The sequence below is a fragment of the Halyomorpha halys genome, unplaced genomic scaffold (genome assembly GCF_000696795.3).
Source record: "Halyomorpha halys isolate HHAL.00 unplaced genomic scaffold, Hhal_1.1 Scaffold726.1, whole genome shotgun sequence".
NCBI classification, from domain to species: Eukaryota; Metazoa; Arthropoda; class Insecta; order Hemiptera; family Pentatomidae; genus Halyomorpha; species Halyomorpha halys.
The window spans coordinates 488,635-513,121 of NW_027116696.1; the positions used below are offsets into that span (position 1 = coordinate 488,635).

The 24,487-nt window shown below is 33.0% G+C and overlaps 1 protein-coding gene across 3 annotated transcripts in view; it reads right to left on the minus strand.

Moving 5' to 3' along the window:
- The window catches only part of LOC106685721 (collagen alpha-2(IV) chain), a 109,564-nt gene that overhangs the window by 23,171 nt on the left and 61,906 nt on the right, over positions 1-24,487 (minus strand). For all 3 annotated transcript variants that reach the window (XM_067053432.1, XM_067053430.1, XM_067053431.1), the window contains exons 20-24: positions 21,035-21,258; positions 19,397-19,663; positions 15,794-15,965; positions 9,037-9,282; positions 6,667-6,792 (exon numbers count right to left, since the gene is read on the minus strand). In XM_067053432.1, coding sequence (XP_066909533.1) covers positions 6,667-6,792; positions 9,037-9,282; positions 15,794-15,965; positions 19,397-19,663; positions 21,035-21,258 — 1,035 coding nt within the window. The remainder of the gene's footprint in view (positions 1-6,666; positions 6,793-9,036; positions 9,283-15,793; positions 15,966-19,396; positions 19,664-21,034; positions 21,259-24,487) is intronic.

A 24,487-nucleotide genomic window follows, 5' to 3' on the forward strand; every position in this document is an offset into this window, starting at 1 on the left:
CTTCACATACTAAGTTGTTTATTTGTTGTAGAATTGAATTGTAAGTCAAATTTCTATAAATCTATTCAAATAAGGTTATTGTGATATTGAAATTTCTATTCCATTTTCTGATGTATATATATATCAATAGTGTCAAGACTGAATTGAATAAGAGTCAAAATGAAGAAATTGAGAATTTTACAGACAATTTTTCATAAGCCTTAATACAAAATCAATTTTCAATGTCTAGGTTATTTGCTTACTCTAAACCTATCATATATGCACTGATCATACATTTCAGGGGTTAGATATGGCTATATATAGTTTTTTTTTCCAATGATCAAACATTTCTCATTAACCATTACCTCAGTAACCTTTATAATTCCTCCTATTTTCCCCAATTCAATGACCTTATATTTTGTTGTAGAAAATTGATATTATTATTTAATTTGTAAATATTATTTTAAATAAAACAGTAGATGGCAATCTGCTCCTCTGACTGAAGCATCTAAACTATTAACTGGTGTTCATGAACATGAAGATACTAAAAGATCATTTAAAAATGAGTTGAAGTGTGATTCAGGTTCTGACAGTAAAAGCGGTTAAGCATTGATGAAAATAAAAGTAAAAATGGAAAAATCTTCAGATAAAAAGGTATCCTAGAAAAGTTGAAGGGTCATTCAAAGAGTAGGGAAGGAAACATTAAGAAACAAAGACATCAAGAAATGTACTAGTACTAAGAAGAAGAAACCCAGAAAGAAACAAGAATTAAGTGATGCAAAGAATATTGTTGAACCTTCTGTTGATCAAAATGTTGATAATGGCTTTAAATAGCATTTTGGTGAATATTATAATAATGACTATGAAAAGTTTGGATGCAGTCAAAAAGTGTTGTGTATCTAGGGAGCGTTTTATAACAAAAGACAAGAGTGAATTTCATAAACAGACGCCAACACCCAACTGAGCTTCAAACAAAGGGGTGGTTTGAATACCAACATAATATCCCATTGTCAGAAGTAGAGTTGCCATCTACTGTTTTATTTACAAATCAAATAATAAAACGTATTTTCTACAACAATTTCCTTCCTAAAATATGTCTTATTATTTCCTTTCATTTATTACCTTATTTTCTTTGTATTTTATTATTAATATAATTTTTTTTTTACATTTCACTGCATCACTCCAATTACACCTATATTACTTTAATGTTTCACAAACATCCCCAACAAGTCTTTTATCTTTTGAAGATGATTTGGAATTCTCTCCTTTCAACTGGACCCAGACTTTTCATAGTCAGGATTATAATATACACCAAAATACTCTCTGAAGTCATTATGAAAGTCAAGATAGTTGTGTTATATCTGACTCCAACAGATAATATTAGGTGCTCTTGTCCAGAAGGCCTCGACAATGCATGTTCAATATAGGTAAGGTAGTTGATTAGGAGGTGAATGGATAGGATGAGACTTACGGGATGACAGCCGTAATTTCTCTATAAGAAGTGTCTAACCTCGGTGGAACTGATTTTATCTTTCAGTATAATCTCCCTGTAGTCTAATGCATTTGGTCCAGCGATGTTCCAATGACTTGATCCAATTTCGAAAATGAGATTCCTCCAGGTCTGCAAAATAGCTCTCCAATTCGGCTGTCAGTTCTTCCATTGTAGGAAATCTCCGTCCATCTTGGAAAATTTTCAGCTTGGGAAAGAGATGAAAGTTTGAAGGTGCCAAATCAGGTAAATAAGGTAGAAGTGGCAACAATTCAGTTCATGAAGGTTTACCATGGTAATAGCACTTGTGTGCGGGCAGGCGTTGTACTGATGAAAGATGACTTTTTTCCTTGCCAAACCAGGCCTTTTTTCGCACATCTTTTCCTGTAGTTGGTCTAGGAGGTTTGCATAGTATTTCTTTGGCCAGTAGGAAGATAATCTATCAACAGAATACCTTTTGCATCCAAGAATACTAAGGTCATGACCTTTCCGGCTGAATGTACTGGCTTTGCTTTCTTTGGTGGTGGTAACTCAGCATGTTTCCACTGCTTTGACTCTGGGGTATAATAGTAGACCCATGTTTCATCTGTAGTCACAAACTGGTGCAAAAAATCTAGTTGGTTACGCTGAAAATGGGTCAGATATTATTCGGACCTTTCTAATCTGGTGTGTTTATGGTCCAATGTCAAGAGCCGCGGCACCCATTCATCGGTTAAAATATGATATACCCATTCAGATGACATCCCAACAGCTTCAGCAATCTCATGCACGCACTTTCAGTCGATGATCCTCCATGACCTTTTTATGCACTTTTGCGATAAATTCTGGAGTTGTAACAATTTTTGGTCATCCACTATGTGGATCATCATCTAACCTCTCCCGATAAAAATTAAACTTGTTGGTCCACTTGACAACAGTTGAAGATGAAGGAGCAGAGTCCCCCAGTATGTACTGAAAGTCAGCATGAATTTCCTTTGCTCTCATACCTTTCTTTACAAAGTTCTTAATCACTGCTTGAATCTCAATTTTTTCCATTGTCATAGAATAACAACAGTCATCACTACCACTCATACCACGTGTTCACTCACAAAAGATGTGTGATTATTGCGTGGATACCTCGTTGCTCTAGCACTGACATCTAGCGGTGATTCCGAGAACTTTTCAAACCACCCTAGTACTATTCCTATAGGTATGAAGGAGGCATGTAGGCCCGGTAAGTAGCTAGTCCTGGGTCCTACAAAAGGATAAATGGTAGAGGAAGGAGGAGGTAACAAACAGGGAATTAGTGTGAAATAAGATTCTTCATATCAAAAAATAAGTTGGAAGAATATACTGAATGTCTTATTTATTGCCCCAAAAAGGTACTATTGCAGCACCATTGGTGGGGTATTGATTGAGGCCAATGAGAAGCATTGCCTATAAGTACGTACTTTTGTGTGATTCAGTATATTCTATGAGGTAATATGGTAAACTTTATTTATTAAATCAACATATTTACATTTATAATACTGTTTACATGTTTATATATATATATAACATTATAAAATTATTTACATTTTATTGAATAAATGAACACAATAAATGGCTAGAGAAAACATAGGTAGTGCTCCAAAGTGAAACAAACTGAAGCTCTTCGTTCTGGTGTGAAGTGATAATGGTTTTGGAGGCTGTAATAGTTACAGTCTAGACCAGCAGGTAGCATGGTGCTACATGAACATTTGGTTCAGCAGGAGGTTTGGCAATATTTGTTGTATCACTAAATCCCTTTTTCTTTCTGGGTTTCTTCTTCTTCTTCTTAGTATGAATATATTTCCTACTTTCTTCTTCCAAATTATCTGCTTCAAAATTTATATTGTTTTCACCAAAGTCCCAATCAGAGTCGGGTGTGTTTAATCTAAGGTGTTCTCCATCTTAAGGTATCAAAGTCTTCAATAAAAAGTTTCTTCATCTTTTGGTCAAGTTTTTCTGTGTTAAACTCTAATATTTCTTCATCTTTGAAACAAAGCCCTAGGTCACTATTTAAAGCTTTTAATTTCTGCAACCTTCCTCCAATCTCAGTATATTTCTCTTTCTGTTTCTTCTTTTTGTCTTGGCCATTTTAGCTTTTTCTTCATTTTTTACTTTAATTTTTACCAATTCTTCACCACTTTCATCGTCAGGACCTGAATTACAATTATACTCATTTTAAACAAATATTTTAGTAGTTTCTTGATCTTCAATATCAGTTGATAGTTCAGTTGCTTTGGATTCATCACCAGATTCTTCATCAACACCAGCTGTACAACCTTTAACAAACATAGATTCATTTTCAATTGAATCAGGGAAAAACATCACATTTTGATCACAATAATCTTTATCTGAGATTGCATCGACTATTTCATCATCATTTAATGTTTCTTGCTCTATCAGTACAGAAACCTCATCTTTAGAGTCCTCATCAATCTTTTCCATGCTTCCTTCATGGAAAAAGATAACTTTCCCTTTTCAAATTCCTTTGTCACTGATAGTAGATCACCACATAATTTTGGAACAGCCAAAACATCTTGAAAATTAGGGTTGATTATACCACCTTTGCTATGTGGCTTCACTTTTAATTTTCCCTTGATGAATGTTATCGATATCTCTTCCATCTTCTTTTTTGTTTCTTTAAATCCTTTCTCAACCAAATACCTATTGTCACTTTTAATAGCACATAAAGCAAATTCTATAGCTAAGGATGCTCTATGCTGTCTTCTTGGTTGAGGTTTTTGTGTATTAGAGGGTCCATTTCTATTGTTTCGTCTATTCTTTTCTTTGTTAAACCAGCATTCATTTTTTAGGGACTTCCTTTTAGGCCTAATAAAACAGAACAGACTTTTGGATTGAAGTTTGGCCTTTCATGATCTGCTTTTAATGCTAGTTTGTTTTTATTGATGGCGTTCTTCCTATCAAATGATAAACGTATTTGCCTTAATTCAGTAAATTTAATGTTTCTATTTGCTAAAATGGGGTTAACAACTGGATCATAAAAGGGTGGTATGTCTTCTACGATATGTTTCACTGATATTAATCCAATTTAAGATATTCATCCAATTTTTCACCACTGATTTTCCTTTTTCCTCTGGAATGCCCTCAAATCTCTTTCTTATTTTTCCCAAAATTTTGTTGCACATTTTTAGCCTCTAATCAACGGTAATATGTCACTACTAACTGTTAAAATAATAGTAGACAGCACCTCTTTACTTTTCTTAGTCCAAGCTGCATCTTCTCCAGTTGGCAGATATTTTTCAATTATCTCTTCATACAAGCTCTTTGCTTCTAAAAATGCTTTGATTTTCATTGACCAGATCCCTGTAATTTTCTGCTACAAGCTTTTCAATAATGTTGCATCCATTGTCCTTTGTGTTTAATTTCGGCAGTTAGTCCTAAATAAAATCACAAAGCTTACTTAGCTCACTATTAATATCCGTTAATATACATAAATAACTCTTGTCACTTAACCTTTTATGTACGAATCCACAATCTGCTACCGATCTGTTGTAGATTTAGGAATGGTTTTATAACAAAAGCAAAGCCTGTGTTTCAAAAACAGACACCAACACCCGACTGAGCTTCAAAGGGAACATGGCGTACCAATTTCAGAAGCAGTGTCACCATCTACTATTTTATTTACAAATCAAATAATAAAACATATAATAAATAATAATATTTTCTACAACAAAAAAGTAGAGTCCAAGACTTCAAAAGACAGAAGACCAGATGGGGATGTTTGAACTTAAGACTTGATGAAATGCCGTGTTAGTGTTAATGCCGTAATATATAATTACCTTATAAATAGTATTTGAGTTTTATTAGTGTTTAATTTAGTTACTTAGTTATTTTAAAAGAAAAATATGTAATTATATTTGTGTGTTATAATGAGTAATAGGGACAGTTGCTAAGAGTTGATCACCGTTGCTAAGAGGTTGCCTAGCCATGAGAGGGTCTAAGCAGCCCTGTCTGTGTTTGGTTGATGTTATTTTATTGGACATTTTTAGTGAGTTAACCATCAGTACAGTTCAGAACCAGACCTTTTCTGTGTTTCGACTTTAATATGTGTTTCGGCTAATTAGTGGCCTTGAGAGCGTCTAGGCAACCTTGTCTGTGTTTATAATTTAAAAATTTGAACATTTTGAGTGTGTTAACAGACATTACAGTCTGAAACCAGACCTTATCTGCGTTTCAACTTGAATATAAATTTTTGCTAATTAGTCGCCTGATACATTAATACGGCTTTTGGATATTTGGACTATAGATGAGCCACTACAACAACCTTAGACCATTGCAGCGGTGTATTTAGCTGTTGAGCTGGGACCTACACATCTCGGCAGCAATCTTTCTCTGACCTATCGGAATGGAGCAACTTTTCATCGAGCAGTATTTATTTTATATATATATATTTTTTTTTGTAAATAAGTTTCTTTTCGTTTTCATAATTTATCTAACTATTTTATTTTTATCTGAGAGGCCTTTTTATTTTTACTTGTATTCATTGTTAGTCATCTTTTGTTTATTTTAGTTTTAGTTTTCAAATGTCTAAATTGACCAAATAAATGTTTACATCTGAACCAGTTTGTTGTTTGTTCTTTTTAAATAAAGCCTTCCAACAAAAAGACATAGTCAATTAGAGGTGGCTTTAACAGATTGTGAAACATTGAATTAATATAGGTGTAATAAAAATAAAATAAAGTAATAAATGAAAGGAAATAATAATACAAATTTTAGGAAGGAAATTGTTGTATAAAATTGATATTATTATTTAATCAGTAAATAAAACAGTAGATGGCAACACTGCTTCTCTAGCCTAGACACTAAGCCAAAAAAAAACCTTCCTGATTTCACAACATATTTCTTGGGAAATATGCCAAGCAATAAACTGGATTATATTTTAATTACAATAAATTATTTCCAATTACAACTGAAATTTTTTAATTTATCTTACATGCACAGAAGAAAGGCAGGATTGCTCACCAAAAAGTCAACAGAGTACATTATCATTCCTTTGGAACACAACCTCTTAAATAATGCTTCTTTAACATTCATCAATTATAAATTTCAGGAATTGATAAGAAATTTACTATAGGATTTCATAACATTTGACATAAGTTTTAAAGTTATAGCTTCTTACTTATGAAAAGTAGGAAAAAAAAATTATATAAGTCCTTTTAGAATGTTGTTACCTTTTTGACCAGCATGACCTGGACTACCATCTCGACATTTCTTTCCAGGTGCTCCTGGTAGTCCTTTTTCTCCTTTAAGACCTGCAACTCCAGGGTATCCAGGTGATCCAGAAAATCCAGGATCTCCTAAATAAACAAAATTCTTCATGAAATAGACCACATAGATAGAAATTAGTGAGTGTGTGATCTTTTCTAGCTTTAAGTATTATCTGTGTATAGAACCTATTAAAGGATTATCTAGAGTTACAAAGTTAATGTTCTTGACATCTCATGAATACTTACAAATAAAGTTTATTACTAAATAAATAATGGTTTATTAAACTTACTGAATGTTGGATTTATTCCCTAATTATACATTAGTGTTATAAAATCCTAAAAGTATGTGTTTAGTCCCAGGACCTATTTAGGAGGTGAGGTGCACAAGTATCAGAAGGCCTCTGACAATACTTATTTAGTAAGTTTAGGTAAAGTTAGCAGGACAGGAGGATTGGATTCGGTGGAGAGTAACACTCCAAACCACATAAAACCAGCGAGTTACAAGTGTTGAATCCAAGGGTTGAGCCTTGAATCCTCGCAGGAGAGTAACAAAACTCTGTAGGGTATGCACCTACAGTCAAGTGGAGATAGGCAAGTCCTAAGGCCTTAGATCCTTACAGGAGAGAAAGGAAATTCTAAGGCCTTGCCTTAGATCCTTACAGGAGAGAAAGGAAATTCTAAGGCCTTGCCTTAGATCCTTACAGGAGAGAAAGGAAGTCCTAAGGCATTGCCTTAGATCCTTACAGGGGAGAAAGGAAATCCTAAGGCCTTGCCTTAGATCCTTACAGGAGAGAGAGGAAGTCCTAAGGGTATGGGTTTTAGCTCCTTGCAGAAGGATAGGAGTTTCCAAGGGATATACACCCTAGGTTATGCAAAGGTATTTAGGGAAGGAATGTATCTGAGAAATATCAAACTAGACATAGAGAGATGATCTACTTGTACTGAGTTTATAGGCTGTCTCCTTTAAAGTGACTCACACGAATTTCGCTTTATAGAGTAACTACTAGGAATGTAAAGGTCTACAACGAATCTAGGCCTCTCTCAGCTATGATGGCAACTTCTAAGTTTTTGTTTTATTCAAGGACCAGTATATAGCAACATTATTCTAAAATATTATACTTTAATGTTATCTATATCATCTCTCCTGAAAAGGAAATCTACTTAAGTAAGGTATTGATTTGCATTGACAAGGATCCACTGGGTGTATGCTCATCACTTGAGTGGGCATTAGTACACGTTATTGATAACTCCAAATAATAATCCCAATGAATAGAATAACCTTTCAGAGTAGCAGTTCTTTTCATGTTCACTGTCAAATGTAAATCATAAAATGGAAGATTTTTCCAATTATACAATTTACCCACTGTTAATCACTAATTTAACCTTAAGAAATAATCATGAACAAATCTTTAAAGAAACACTTGAAAATATGTCACAAGGAGTAATCAATGAAAACATCAAAAATTTAGATATTTTACATTTGAGATGTAGCATATAGATTGAACAAAAAAAAACTACTTATCTCATAACATAAAATTTATAAAATTGAATTTTAAATAAAAAATACAAATTTCATATATTATATGTAATCATATACTATTTCTTAATATTAAACATAATATAATATAAATGCATTAATTTAGATTTAACTAAACTACTATAAAAATAATATAAATAAAAGTCATGATACTTGAGATAAAATTGTATCCTTGGTGATAACTTCTTATATTAAATACCAAAGTAGATGCCTTGATTTATTTAAGTTTTAATTTTCAAATACCAACTCACTGGTAAATTTTTTAAATATAATTAAATTAATTTTCATTTGAATAAGATGTATTTTAACCCAGGGTTATGCTGATTATATTAAATAAAGTTCATATTAATCAAGGAGATTGATGTGTTAAAAGATTATATTTAAAACTGAACCAAACTTCAAGATGTTCTCCAATATCATGACAAACACATCAACTATAGCTGTAGGCATGTTCCTTCAACATGTTTGACAGTTAGAAAACAGGTCAGAGCATGTATAGTACAGTTTTAGCAGTTCCAAGCACTCTAGTATCAATAATCTGACCAACAGACATCTGTTCCAAGATACCCAACCAATACCAAGTTCAGAACTGTTTTCTGATAGTCAAAAGAGCCCTTGTACTTTGATAAGGACTGGGTGTCAGAGAAATGCACAAATGTTCAATTTTTTACCCCATCTGAACTGGTAAATAAGACAGCAAAACGACACCAGATGTTTATATGTAGAATGGAATTCAAAATAATTTATAGGAATAATTAAGAAATAATTATTAGTTAAGAAAATAAATAAAAAAATACCCTTTGGTCCAGGAGACCCTGGTAGACCATCATATCCTGGTTGGCCTTTATCACCTACTCTACCAGGAGGCCCTGGAAGACCTGAAGGTCCACTTGCTCCCCGGTCTCCTTTTTCTCCAAATGGCCCAGGTGGTCCAGGTGGTCCAGAAGGTCCCATATCTCCCTTTACTGACACTATCACTCCAGGTAAACCTCTATCTCCCTTGAGTCCTCTTCTACCTGGCTCCCCAGGAAAACCGGGATTTCCTAATAAATAATTAATCCTTTTATTAGAGGGTGTATTGATAGATATAATGTGATCATTGCATTAATTATCACGATATCACTGCCTCAGGTGGGAGAATTATATGAAAAAGTAAATAGATAATAGAATTAATAAATAGGATATAATTCAAACTCTCGAAGATTACTAAGATAGACAATTATAGCAAGTAGGTTAGTCAATATACAACATGTCACAATCGCACAAGAGTGTGTAAATTGATTCCTGAAAATAAATATAATAAATGTGTAGCAAATAAACCCTTTGGAACTTAGTTGTAGCTGTGCAACTAAATATTTACATTTAAAATTTATAAAATAATTTTGTTTTATGTTTTATCAACTACTCGTTAACTCTAATCTTTCATTTTATTACTTTTTTCTAGTCAAACAACCATTTCTGGTGACAATGTTTAATGAGATAAATATCATCCAAAGTTGTTTATTAAAAAAGTAGAAGTAAGTTTTTTTATTTATTTATTTTAACACTATTCATGATTCTTATAACTAATTAATTTTCATCAAATTCAGTTAAGTACACATAACATTATTTTTTACAGAGGTGAAAGATAAATGTTATGAGATAGTTATTTAACATCATTTTCATAAAAATATATTAAATAATTTTTAAAAAATATTTCACACCAATTTGAAGGTTTGCCAACATTAAATTTGTCTGTCAGCCATTGTTTGAGCTGAGTGTTCAGATAAAAAAGTTAAGATACAATTCATGAATAAGAAAGTTTAAATTGCCATTTGGAGAAGGAATCTATTCTTATATTTAAAAAATACATTTTTCAGATTCCAGACAAATTTACTGTAATCTCAAAACTTTTTTTTTTTACTGATGAATATACTTTCTTTACATTAGAGAGTTGTATGAGTGAAAGGGAAAGTAATAAAAGGGGAAAAAAAAGTAAACTTATTTATTGTTGCTTCTCTTTGATTTGCTTCTCTGCTGTTGAGGCTTCAGAATTGAACTTTCTTCTGAACATCATACTTGGAAGTATTTTATTCCTTCTATCCATGTGATTAAAGATAAAATCTAAACATTTATGTCGGACATTATACACTACTGACTTATGTTAAGCTCGAAGATGTTGAGCTATTCAAAGTAGGTTCTCCTCGCAACCTTCAATGACCTCTTGATGCGTGTTAGGAATTTCAATCTACCCATTTGGTGCCTAATCTATTTTTCTTAAAAGCCTTCCAACACAGAGTATTAGAAATTATTTATGATAATGTTGGAAATACAGAAATTACACCTTAAAGGAAATAAAAGCAAGAAACTTCAATCTATAACCAAAACCTAGTTAGGCCTTGCGGCAGACAGAAATGTTTATAAAACCTTAACTCTTAAATTTAAAAAAGTTCTTGTCTGAAGACAATTACGAACCACCATCTTATTCAAATTATGCAAGTCAGCTGGCTAATGGATACTACCAGCTGCTTGCAGAAACTTCTCTAACACTGATCTTTTTAGAATTGAAAATGTTCGATAGGAAGATCACTAATTAAATTTCTAAATAATCCTAGACTCATCCAACAACCCAAAATGGGGGCCTTCAGAAAGTTTCTGACAGCTGTAGATAACATTCATAAGATGGAAAACTCACCTCATTGGATTCAGAAGGTGAATTAGAATAAATTATAAAAGAAATTAATTATTGAGATTAATAGCACCGTAGATAGCACCCATAAGGCAGCAGATTAACATCATTTGATTCAGGATGTGCTTTAGTATAATTTAATAAAGAAATTAATTGTCTTTAGGAAATTACTTTTTGAGTTCTAAAAAGAGTGGTTTTAAGGGGTCTCTACATGTTGGCTGCTCGCCACGAATTGGAGACTAGTTCAAATGCTTGGTAAACAAAGGAACCGTTCGAGTAGAACATCCACATGTCAGTGTTTTTCAGAGAGGCAAGCATAGCAGACGTACAAGTGGTTTCAGCCATTGCAATGGGATTATATTATTTTTATTACAAAAAAAAAGAAAATGAAAGGAGATTAAATATAAATAAATAAGATTACATATAAAACTTATTATAAAAAGTAACAACAAACACCTTTAACCTCCTAACAGCTCTCAGTTACAACTAAACAAAGAACAAAGGTGGAGATGCAACATGAATCCCCTTTGATCTGTGTCCAAAATACCGACTCTTGACAGAACGGCAACGAGCTTAGGCCAACTCGTACCAGCCAAGTCAAGCCACCCATCCACATGCCATGGCTTGGCCAACATGTTGAGGCCCCCCTTTAGATAAGATTCTGCCAACCGTGGGTAGATTTATATATTTGATGGCTGTAGATAATGTTCATACGATAGAAGAATGACCTCATTCGATTCAGGAGGTGGACTAGAATAAATTATAAGAGAAATGAATTATCTTCAGGTGAGCACATTTTTGAGTCCAAAAAGGCTGCAGACTAACATCATTTGATTTAGGGTTTTTTTTGCCCCTACGCCGCAGGGTCAAGGTTCTTCCATAGAAGAATATGAGCTACCCCATAAGGGTTCTGGCAGCCCAATAAAGCGTTGTAAACTTTAACCACTTGGTCTCATCGTCATCAACATTTTTTCTAATGTCATTCAGACGAGGGCAGTCATACAGGTGGTTGGATGTCATGTCTGACTCGAAGCGAAACGAGCACTGAGGATCATCTCTTGCTTCAATTCTCTGAAGATGTGTACCCATGTAATGGTGACCAATTATAGCTCTAAAAGCGTTAAACAATACGTGGCGGGGGAAGGTCGGGAGGTATGCGATCACTTGTGTTGATGAGGGCAGTCCACTGCTTTCCTTCTGCAGACTTCTGATAGATTTTTTGTAGCTTATTTCTCAAAGATGCATTGATGAGACTTTTAGCCACAGTAAAATTAGTGGGTGCATGAGGCATGGGCATCTGGGATCCTTCTTTGGCTAAGGGGTCGGCCTGTTCGTTTCCCCAGATTCCAACGTGTGAAGGCATCCATTGCAGAGTTACAACAGTGCCCGTTATGAGAAGCTCCTCCAGTAGTCTTCTACCCTCCTTTTTACATCGGGACCTGCTCGTGCTATACTTCAGGTATCCCGAGTGTATTTTAACATTATAATAAATTAAAATTATTGTGGGAAAGGGGGGGGGTTGAAAATTGTGAGACTTTTCTGGCTATTAACATGCATGTATTTCCCTTTATTTCTAAAGTTAATTCCCTGGAGAGGCAAACTGGGTCATTGTGTTAGTCTAAATGATCTATCTATAATAATATAACACAGAGCATTAGGGTCTCATAGATTGTATTGGCTTATCTGAGTGACTGTGGGAAGTTTCGCTGTTGTGGTCACTTCCGTGTCCTATGGCCGCTTCCCTTGTCGAGGTGTGCGGTGGGCGAAACGGTGAAGACCTGGTGTCAAAAAGAACGTCTTTCTTCCTCAGTGGCTGGCCAGCGTGTCCTGAACTCTGGCGTGATGGTAGGGGCAGGCTAGGTCCTAGCTTGAATGGTGGTTAGGCTGGGGCGGCATTGGAGTTGCAGCATCTTCGGGGTCTTCCGGTGTCCGTGGCAAGGGGGGCATCAGAAAATGAGACCCCCGACCCCGCCTTACTATAAAACCAAAAAATAACCGAAAAATTCGGATTACTTAAACCCGACACCTCCAATACTTCATTAGACCTTGTTGGCCCGTTATTGCATAGGCTGACTATTTCAGCCTATGAATCATTAAGAATAACGCCTCATGCTATATTTTCAGGTACTAGTATCTCCGGAGCCAGATGAATAGGATTTCCATATCAAAGTTGCTGGGAAGGCAACCAACAGGTGCGGCTACACATCTCAATGCCAGTACACACCTGATCCTCCGTTTCCTCTTGCTCTAATCGCTGATCTGCCTGTGCATAGCAGCTATTCTTTCTCCAGAAATTGGGTGTGCAAAGTTTCCAATGCAATGACCTTGAGTTCGTTTGGTGGAGTATTCTGCTTGGAGACTGGCGATGATAGGCTTGTGTAAAAGCTTCCAGTGCCGCGAGGAATCAGGTCTTGAGCCGATGGGAACTATTCAGGGTTCTAAAGGGACTGGACCAGGCAATACTCTTCCCTCAAGGATTTAACTTTTGATAGAAATGTGGTTTGTATGACTAATGGTCCTACAGCAGGTGTGTATGTCAGTCAAAATTCGATTTTACTCTGTCCGATGCGTTCACTGAAAAGGTTAATACTATATTGTAATACTCATTTTACAAATTTTATAATACTCGTCTATATTTTAGAGGTTCATTGGAGGTTCCAGTCTGAAGCTCCATTGCTGTAATAGGCACTGACTTGGTACCACCTGTGATTATTCTCAGTGCATGGTTTTAAGCTACATCGAGATTTTTGATGGTCGAATTAGAAGCAGTCACTAACAGTTCACTTCCGTACTACATTGCAGGTCACATGTAGGTCTTGTAGGTTAGTGCCAACACATCCTAAGTGGCTCCTCATCTGGTCAGTTTCTTCAGCAGGTCCTTCTGGTTCCTTTTGATACATTATTACCAGTATGAGCTCTCCATGTTAAACAGGTATCCAGCTTGATACCAAGATAGGAGGCATAGTTTGTTTGTCTCAACATATTACCATCAATTGATAGCGAGACCGGATGTCTCTTAGTGGATAGAGTAAAAAGCTGAAATTCATTCTTTAAGGAACACCTTAAAGAATGAATTTCAGCTTTTTCATCAAATTAACAGATTTCCATATCACTTTGTGATCCCCACTTTGAAAGGTCCTTAGTGCAACACTCAAGGCCGATTCGAGGGCAGGAATGTTATTTGATATTGCCCAGATGACCAAGTTGTCCGCATACAATAATGCATTGACTCCTGGAACTGAGAACACTGCAGGAATCACATCATCAATCATTATTAATTATTAAAGAGTGTCGGGCTTAAAACTGATCCCTGCAGTATACTATTTAGAGTTTGTCTAAAATATGAGATTTTGTCCTGGTCCTTTGCGCAAGGAATGACCTAAGTGAGGTAAACAGTCGACCTCTAAGTCCCAGGTTGTATAGCTTCTGCATCAGAAACTTACAATTAACCCTGTCAAAAGCTGTCTTGAAATCTACAAATACAGCAAGGGAACTCTGCTTGCAATGAAAACAAACTTTAATTTGTTGAGGTAAGCATAACATTTGCTCCTTTCTAAACCCTGCATGTTCGGTATTGTTGGAGACGCCTCAGAACCAACCTCTCATATATCTTTGAAAAACAAAACATAAAATTTGTATTGCCCTGTAGTAACTGGGAAGTGGAAGCCAATGTCACACGATATGTAATATGCACAGCATCAGTGAACACACTATTTGTAGATGCATAAGAAGTGTTGTTGATACCATAAACAGCTTTTTATTTCAAAAAGCCGTTTCTTTACAAAATAACATTATTATTTATTCGCAGTTATAAATTATTTTTATAATATGGCTAAATTTCTCCAGATTAATGGGAAGTTTGGGAAAATCCCCATTGACACTCCTATTATAAACAAAGTGGTATTTTTCGATCACTATGGAGCCCACTTAGTTAACGTTAAAAGTTCATTTGCACCCATATAGCCATGTTTTACTGTCAGTGCCGTCTAGGTTAATGTTCTAGAAACGTCCATGACTAAAGAGTTCTGCGAAGATAGTACGTTGTATTGGACAATGAAAACACAGAACATCTTTCCTAATGTGGTTCTTTTTAGGAGAATCAGGGTATCCATTGAAAACACCTGCAATGGTAATGCATATAAGCATGCTTGCATTGCATGAAGATTCAAGACATTATTGCACCAGGAACCAGACAACCCTACTTAAAGAAGATATAATGAGTGACTGAAGGCCATACATTCAATAATTGAAAGAGCATTGGCCATATTAAAGGAAAAATTTAAATTACCTTTGATTAAACCCTATAGATACAGGCCAAATTGTCAAAATCAGTATAACATTATGCAATTTTGAAAGTTCTTGTACAGAGGAGGTTTTCCAGAGTGATGAAGAAGGGGATTGGAATGTTCTTATAGAAAATGAAAAGGTGGAATCAGTATCAATAACAGCAAAACAAAAACAAATTGTTAATTCGTCAGTTTAAAATTTTAATATTAATATACAAAGTTCAAATGTTCACTTATATTATTGGCTTGGAGCAACGACAACCAATGTCAATTTTCAGGAGTTTCTAGTTGTTTTATGTTGTAACTTTATCTTTAAAAGGTTGAACTTTTACATACGAAAACAATGCTCTCAAAAGCCTTGTTCTAAAATCGTCCTAGTGATAAGCCATTGTACACACTTAGGTTTAGGCTCCCTCAATCTCAAGACATACTTTGGCACCCATTGACCTGGTGGTCCAAAGTTAAACACTTTCATGAAACTAACTATAAGTCATTTTATAGCATAATCTTCTCACTATTTCACTTCAAACTTAAGAATAGTTATATTTTTAGGTTTTGTACAGCTCAAAAAATATTAAGTAATAACATCTAAAATTTTACCTGTCATTCCTTTAATTCCCTTGAGTCCTTCAAGTCCAGGCCTTCCTGGAGGACCAATAAAACCTTTTTCACCTTTTTCACCACCATCTCCAGGCACACCTACTTCACCATCTAAACCTGGCTTACCGTCCATACCAGGTGATCCTGGGGGCCCCCTTTCACCGATCACACCCTAAAACATATTAAGATCGTACTATGTTATTAATAATAATAATAATAACATTAAAGTATACAATAATAAAATGTATAAAAAATATAAACTATAAAAAAAGAGATTACATAAAGTTATTGTCAACAAGAGAAAAGTAAAAAAATCACCGAATATTGAACACTTCAATTTTAAAGTAATTAAAATCTTTAAAAATATAAAAAAAAAGAAGACAAATATCTTTGTTACAGCTTCTAAAATTCAAAAATTATGTCAAACAAACATGTGAACAAAAGTTCAAGAAAGGTGTCAAGAACTCTTTCGTGATCTAGTATCACTAAAAATAATTTCATTGAAATTGGGGGACCTATTTAAGTAGCCTCTCCTTGTTATTTAAAGAAATATAAATTTTGACCTAATATGAGTGAAATACTTGTTAATTTATATGTTTTTATAGTAATATATGTTTTTTAAAAATAAATCTTTAGTAAAATATTAGATTATATATGGTAGATATTAAAAAAATTACCTCAGTGAAAAAATAGTAGGGAATAAGCAGAATTTTAAAAAATAAATCATTACGATTCCTTCTAGGAGTTGTAAATTTGAAAATATTTCTTGAAATTGTGACTAGAGTGAATATGAAAATATTTAAAAAGGCTGAAACATAACGGAAGAGATGAGTGTATATGCCTAGAATAAAAGTATAAGTTATTACCTGACAATGACAAAGCCAAAAGGAGAGTAATGTGTTTAGGGGTGTTACATCACCTGCTCATTTGTAGGTTTGTAACAATTTTTAAGAAAACAGTATAACCGATTTTCAAGTTTGATGGCTTAGATTATTCACTGAGATCTGGAGCTTTCAGGGCATTTTTTGAATGAACTGCGAAACCGATTTTTAAGTTTGATGTTTCAAATTACTCAGTAGTATCCCATGAGAGTTTTAAGGCAAATTTAGTTAAAAAATACTGAACAAATATTGTATATTCCGTAATATTCTTAAAATATCGAGCACTCTTAGTGACAGTGTAGCAGATATAGTCAGCACATATAACTGTCCAGTAACCTATATAACTGTCCAGTAACCTAACTCTACTACTCTTCAGGTTAGTCAGATTTTTATCATTTTTTCAATTTTGAGAGAATATTGTTGATTTGAAAATAAACTAGTAAAAGTGTAACATTTTTTTTACAACATTGGTGACACCGATTATGACTGAGATCAACAAAGGTATTTCATTTCAAAATGAAAAAAAAGTGTTATCAAACAAAAAAAATCTAATAAAGAAATCCTATCGATACCCCATTCATAAGATAAGTATAAGAGTAAGGGTGTTATTGCTTAAAGTATTAGGGAATTGTTAGTAATCTCTATAAATAATGAAACTTGGGAAAGTAGTCGGGTACCGTCCACAGCTGAACAAAATTCGAGGCTCTTCTGAAAACATATTAATATACTTTCTTTATGTTTGTTTTTTGTATGGTGACATTCACAGTTACATGGGACTGAATATACTTGCAATGAAACCCAGTGTTTGGGGGCTCTAACAATCCGCTATTATGTTTATGGAGATGTGCAATAACTTCCAGACTCTTAAAATGAATAGGAGTTTAGATAGGGTTATTTCTGTATTAATTTGTTTATTATGATATATGTTTATCTTTATGTGGGCTTAATGTGGTTCAAAAGGTTTCCTTATTATGTTTTATGAAGATTTAATAATAAAAATGTATCCAAATAAAAAATTAACAGCCACAATAAACATGTTTACTATAAATGAAATATTAGTTTTGGTACAAGTGACACATCTGTTTTTTGTTTTTTTAACATTGAATCTAATGAAAACAAAAGGAAGATGAAATAACCATTTTATTTATTTTAGAATAAAATTCCCATATTTTTTATTACTAATTACAGAGCATATTAAATTTTAATTTGAGGTAATCTGCTTAAGAGATTAAATCTATTAGTTTTTACTTTTCATAGCGAACCTAAAAGTTGCCTATCAAGCTACAACGCAGGATGATCTAAAATGAAATATAATTTTGCCTGCTTTAATTTTTTACTGAGTATTTATCTCTGAAAAATGCTTAGTATTCAAGTTAAAAGCAAAAAAATTACATTCCCTTCCCCCCTATTTTCGTTTTTAAGCTGCTGGCAAGTGAGATATTAAACTTGAAACTTGTATTTAGCATCCTAAAAAAATTGTAGAATCTTTGTTCAAAAATTTCTAAATTTTTTTCTTGAAAATTCTCTCTTTGAAATCTTTGAAAGCTGGACTATTTTATAGCACTCTCAATTGGATCACAGATTACTTGGAAATAAAATTTAATGGATTTAGAAGAAAATTTTGTTTACTTCAATTTTAGAAAGAATGTTATCCCCAAAAAATCCTAAGTTTTCCAGTTATTACCAAAAAACTAAAAATAAAATAAAAAAAAGAAATGTAATTTATAAATAAATATGTCTAGTTTTTACTATAATAAAATATAACTTTTATAATAAAAGGTAGCTTAAAAATACTCAGGCAACATGCATAATTGCAAAACTTATATTTCCTCAAAACACCCACATTTGTCCCTTCCTCTCTTCCTAAAAACATCTTTCCACCATACGGCTTTTCATGGACTCTTTTGATTCCTCAATCTCGTAAAAAAACAAGATGTTTTTAGATCATTTCATCAACAGTCCAACCACTTTATATAGGGAGTGTTTTCAGTACTTCATTATCTGTACTAATAGAGGAGTTCTTAACTCAATAATAGATGATTGTGCCATCTATGAATTTATTTTAGAAAAACATTTCACATCTCAAATATGACACTTAAAAAGCTTTTAAGCCGATGTTGAAAAAACATTTAAAAAATCATTACGATCCTTAGATTATTTCAAATCACTAAAAAAAAATTATATATATCGTTTAATTTTACAGTTTAAAATTTTAGTGACTAAAGATCAGGTTAGGTAAATGCATCGCACAACTTTGACTCAAATCCTATCAGACAATTTCAATGATAACAAAAACTAGTTGATATTAAAGATAAGTTAATTGTACATTGATATAATAAGTTTAACATAATCATTAAAGCTGCTTTCGAGAAATAGTAAAAAAGTATATATATGCCAAGATATAAGTGGCACTTGCGCAAAGTCGATATAAGCAAAAAAGTTGCTGTAAATACGTAATACTGTAAAATATGTAATTACAGTTTTGTTCAACTTTTTGTTTCTGGGTTAGGCAGTTCAAATACACAAACACACACATGAAGTAAAAAATTCAAACTTGAAAATTTTTAAATTTTGTTTTACTTACAAGCCTAAATTAATTTATATTAGACCAAAATTCATACAATAATGATTACAAAAAAAACATGTAGTTTTGTATATTTATTTTCAAACCATTTATTTTAAAACAAAACAATATAAAGCAAAAGGAAATATGATTGGTAACCTTGGGTCCTAATAGTCCTGGATAACCTTGTTCTCCTTTATCACCTTTATCTCCATCAAATCCATCTTTTCCTGGAGTACCTGGGCGTCCAGGAACTCCTTTATCTCCCTTCAGTCCAGGGATTCCATTGCCAGGACGACCTGCTTCTCCTTTCTCACCATTTAGTCCATCTTGTCCAGGTGGGCCCATTGGTCCAGATGGTCCCTGTAATCCCGGTAGTCCCCGATCACCCTTCTCTGCAGCACTACCGGGTTCTCCTGGAGGGCCCTGAGGATAATTGAAACAGTGTTTAATTTCCTATAACATTAATTTGATTTTCCACTGAATTTTATTTTTTAAACATAACTTTTAGAGGGAACAAATTTGATTAATCCCACAAGTAATTAATTCACACACCTTCTCTTCATATAGTATAATTTAGTTTATTATTCATAATTGATAATTGATCAGAGAAATTAATTGTAAATAATACTTGTATACTTTACAGTAAATTATATAAGTTAGTTCTCATTTCATATTTTATAAAATGTTGTTTAAATAAATGAATATTTATAAAGATTTGCTCTTTTTTTATTCCTCAACAAACAATTTTAACATACAATACATGGTTTCTATTGAAATATAATAAAAAGAAAATTAAATTTTACTTGAAAAAAAAAATCATGCAATTAATCTCAAAGTTAATGCGATTTTATAGACCTTTTGTAATGAGGATAAAATTTACACTATTTATGTAAAATAATTTGCTGTAATAATAGTTTATTAAAGTAATAGTAAATCAATAATATTTCATAATGAGATGTTAATAGTTGACCGTAGATTAATATGAGGAGAAGATGGTCAGGTGTGGGGTCAGTAAATAAATTATATTTAAATTATTTTATTCATTATTTTAGACACTACTAACATATCTTATTATGTTAATTACTCATCATTTACATTTTCTTCTGCACCATTCACTTTGTTTATTTCTTCAACACTTTTTGTTTTTTTAATTTTTCATGATTTATTTTATATAATTCTTAATTATATAATATTGTATTTCATCTTTTATCGTTATCAGTCTACCACTATCTACTTCTATTGTTATTAATTAACTTTTTCCTACTTAATTTATTGTCATGTATATTTCCAAATTTCTTTGTTTATTCTTTTTCTTATGTTTCTCTGAGTGATTGTTGTTATCTCTTTTTTGGTTTGTTTTTTGCCCTGATGGAGACCTGAAATTCAGGTCAAAACATTGGCACAAATAAGTGATTTTTTGTTTATTTTCTGACTATCTTCTCCTCATCACAATGATATTTCAATTTATTCACAATATAGTAGACAATGGATATCAAAAAAGCACTAGCTGGCATGTTGGTCAGCCAATGAGAACCAGTGATATCTTATCCCAAATTTATCATAAATAAAAAAAATTTCAACAAGATATTTTTTCTAAACTGAAAGATGATAAAAATATTATTTTCAATAAATTCTAATTAGCTGGAGGTATGATCAACTAAAAACACTTGATAGTATTTGCTCATTTGTTTCAAATGACACTTAAATCTTGAATTTATCACATTGATAAATAAATAAACATACCACCGAGTAAATATAAGGTAAGCCATAAATAAAACTAAATGAATAACTCACCAGTGGCCCAGTGTTTCCTTTATCTCCTCTTGGCCCCCATGAACCAGGAATTCCAGGAAGACCACGAGAGCCGGGGAAGCCTCTATCACCTGGAAGTCCAGTTGGTCCTTTAAGTCCTGGTTGTCCGGGCTCTCCAGGAAGTCCAGGAAATCCTTCAACACCAGGTAACCCTGGATCACCTTTATCACCTGGTCTACCATCTGAACCAGGCGCCCCAGATGGTCCTGAAAGATGATTATAATTATAATATCAAAAAGAAAAGAAAATTATAAAAGACAAACTGTATTATACAAGTAGATAAGAAAGCTACTTCCAAAATGGTGTCAAGTAATGATAGAAAATTAATTAATTTTCCAAGGTTTCCTACTTAGGGCAAACTAAAAACAGTCAATATAAAATTACAATAATAAACAACTAAAAACAAGTCTTCAACATTCAAAACTATTGGTAATTAGAAAAAACAACAACTAGATTTATCATTTAGAAATCAATTAGGTTTGCAGATGGAGTTTTATAGTGGATCAGAGGGTTTTTATAGCAAAAGAACAAAGAGTAGATGTTGCACTAATGGATGCTAGAAGTGAATAGACTGAAACTAGGCATACATAGCTGTCTCGAAGTCTGAAGTAAAGTTGCAATCAACAGTACTATTTTATTCATAATTATACTTACAAAGTATTTAGGTTAAAAATAAACATTTTAATTACCAAAAAATAAATAATAAAACCAATTTTCTGCAAAAATTTCCTTCCTGAAATTTGTTTTATGATTTCCTTTTAATTTTTAGTGCACACCTAAATTAATTTATTGTTTCACCACTACATCCTCAGCTAATCCATTGGTTCAAACATCCACAGACCAATCTTCTGTCCTTTTGTAAATGATTCAAACTTCTTCCTTTTTGACATATTCTGGGCTTAATTAACTCAGAAGGTTTTCCTCCATTAATATCTTAGCAAAGTTCTCTTTTTGGTTTTTCTTGAATTCTTAACCTTTCCTTCTTTTTTCCTTTGCACAATTTATGTTCTTTCCTTTTTCCTAGAATCATCTTTGCTTGTACTTTGATGATCCTTGAATTTGTCCAGGAAACCACTTTATCTGATGATTTTCTTCTGTTTCAAATCTCCTACTGTACCTGGTCATCTGCTTTAGCTTGTTCTTTCAGTTCCCTTCCATCTTCAGATAAATTTTCATTGGAAGGTGAGTATATCATTTTTCACTTAAATACCTTCTATTCAATATGTGATCATTCAATAACTATTTATATTCATCTAAATTATTGTTGTTTCTAAACACAAATTTTTCAATATCTTCTATCTTTGGAGAAGTTTGTAGGGGGGTATGGTCAGCAAAGAACAACATAAATAAACAAAACCATATTTATTTATTTTATGCCGATGTTTCGACCTGAGTTTCAGGTCTTCATCAGGGCTATAGAACAAAAGAGATAATAACAATATTTAGAGAAACATAAAATTTAAAAGGAATAGTATACAAACAAATTTGGAATTATACAAAATATTGAATTGAATCATAACTGATAAAAAATTTATAACTGATAATTGAATAGTAAAAAAAAATTTTAATTGAATTTTTATTCAATCTGACAAACTTCTCCAATCATTAATCTATAGTCAACTATTTACACCTCATCTTCTATCTTTCCTTTTTTAGTTCCAATACTTGGACCCTAGTTTTTAAGGCAACTAAACAAGGTGTCCACTTTTGTTCTGGTACAGGAACTTTTTCTTCGAAGCCCCTAAGATCTTCTTCATCACTCCATTCCATGTCTCCTGCCTGGAAAAGGATGACCTTATTTCCCTTTTCTACTATCCTGGGTACTGATAGTAAATCATCATGTAACAATCAAAATATCCTGAAGCTTAAGATGTTTTGAACACCTTTGTTAAATGCCTTTACTTTAATTTACCCCAGATGAGCTTTACCAATAATCTTTTCATTTTCCTTAGTTTCATCGGTCTCATCCTTAACCAGATACTTGTCAGGACTCATATGAGAGGTGCAGGCTAAATCATTCGCATTACCAGGGGTTCTGCAAATAAGTAAATTCTGTGCCAGAAATACTCAATTCTGTCTACTTGGATGAAACTTCTGATTGTCGGAGGATCTATTTCTACTAGAATGCTTATTTTGTTTTGTTTTTTTAAACCAGCATTCATTTTTTAGATGACAAAATGAACAAAACAAAAAAAACTTTAGGACTAAAGTTAGGCCTTTTATGAAACATTTTTAATGCTTGTTCATTCCTATGAAGAGGACTTCTTTCAAATAAGAAAAGAATCTACCTCAACTCACTAAACTTAATATTTTTATTTGCTTAAGTAGGATTCACAAACAGATCATAAAGATGCCCAACCTTTAATGATATATCTCACCGATTCTCTGAGATTTACCCAGTTAAGCTATCTCTTGGACCAAACATTGAAACCTACTAAGATATTCATCTATTGTTTCATAGTTGTTCTTCACAATATTATTAAGATCAAACATTAGGTCTGTTCCCTGCTCCTCAAGGATACCCTCAAACCTTTCTCTTAACTTTAAGCAGATTTTTCTCCTCTAATGGACAAATATCACAACTAACAGTTAAAATAATAATAAATAGTATCTCTTAATATTTTTTTTTGTCCATGCTGCATCTTCACCTTTTGGGGGTTCTTTTTCAATAATCTCTTCATGAATACCTTTTGCTTCCATATTTTCAATTTTCATCGACCAGATGCCATAATTTTCTGCTCTAAGCTTCTCAATACCAAATACAGTGGCGTCTGTTGTCCTTTTGTGTGTGTTATGTTTATTTCGGTGACTAGTCTAAAAAAAAACTGTAAAGCTTATGTATCCATTAATATTCACAAATAATTCTCATCATTAAGCACACTCTGCTACCAAACTGTTGTCCACAATGGACACTAGAAGCAAACATACCGAAACTAGGAGCAGCTAGCTGTCAAACAGTCTGAAGCATAAAAACAAACTGTGGAATTAGTTAAGGATTAGTTAACCTGTTTTGGATTTGGCGAATAACTCGAAATAAAAAATATGGGTGGTAAAGGAAAATTTTGCATAAAGGGATTTCATAAAAAAAACAGAAAGCTCAAACTGAAAATCAGGAGAAAACCATCCATTGAGAGATAAAAGAGCTTCAGGAGGGGACCTGAAAATGAATCATATGAAGCAATACGTTAATCTCTTCAGTCACACCTCATACTTGTCAAATAGTCATCCATACAGTGAGCGTCCTGAGTTGTATTGGGAAAGGATAAGTAAGGATGCCTGAATTGGCCATACTCAAACACTCAGGAAAACTCTAGCTAGCAGTAAACACAGAAAATATTTTTAATCAATTTGTCTACTTTCAAGTTACACTCACAGCCCAAATAGCTAAATCCTTGAACTTTTTGAGATAGAATTTCTTGTGAAATTATTTTGAGT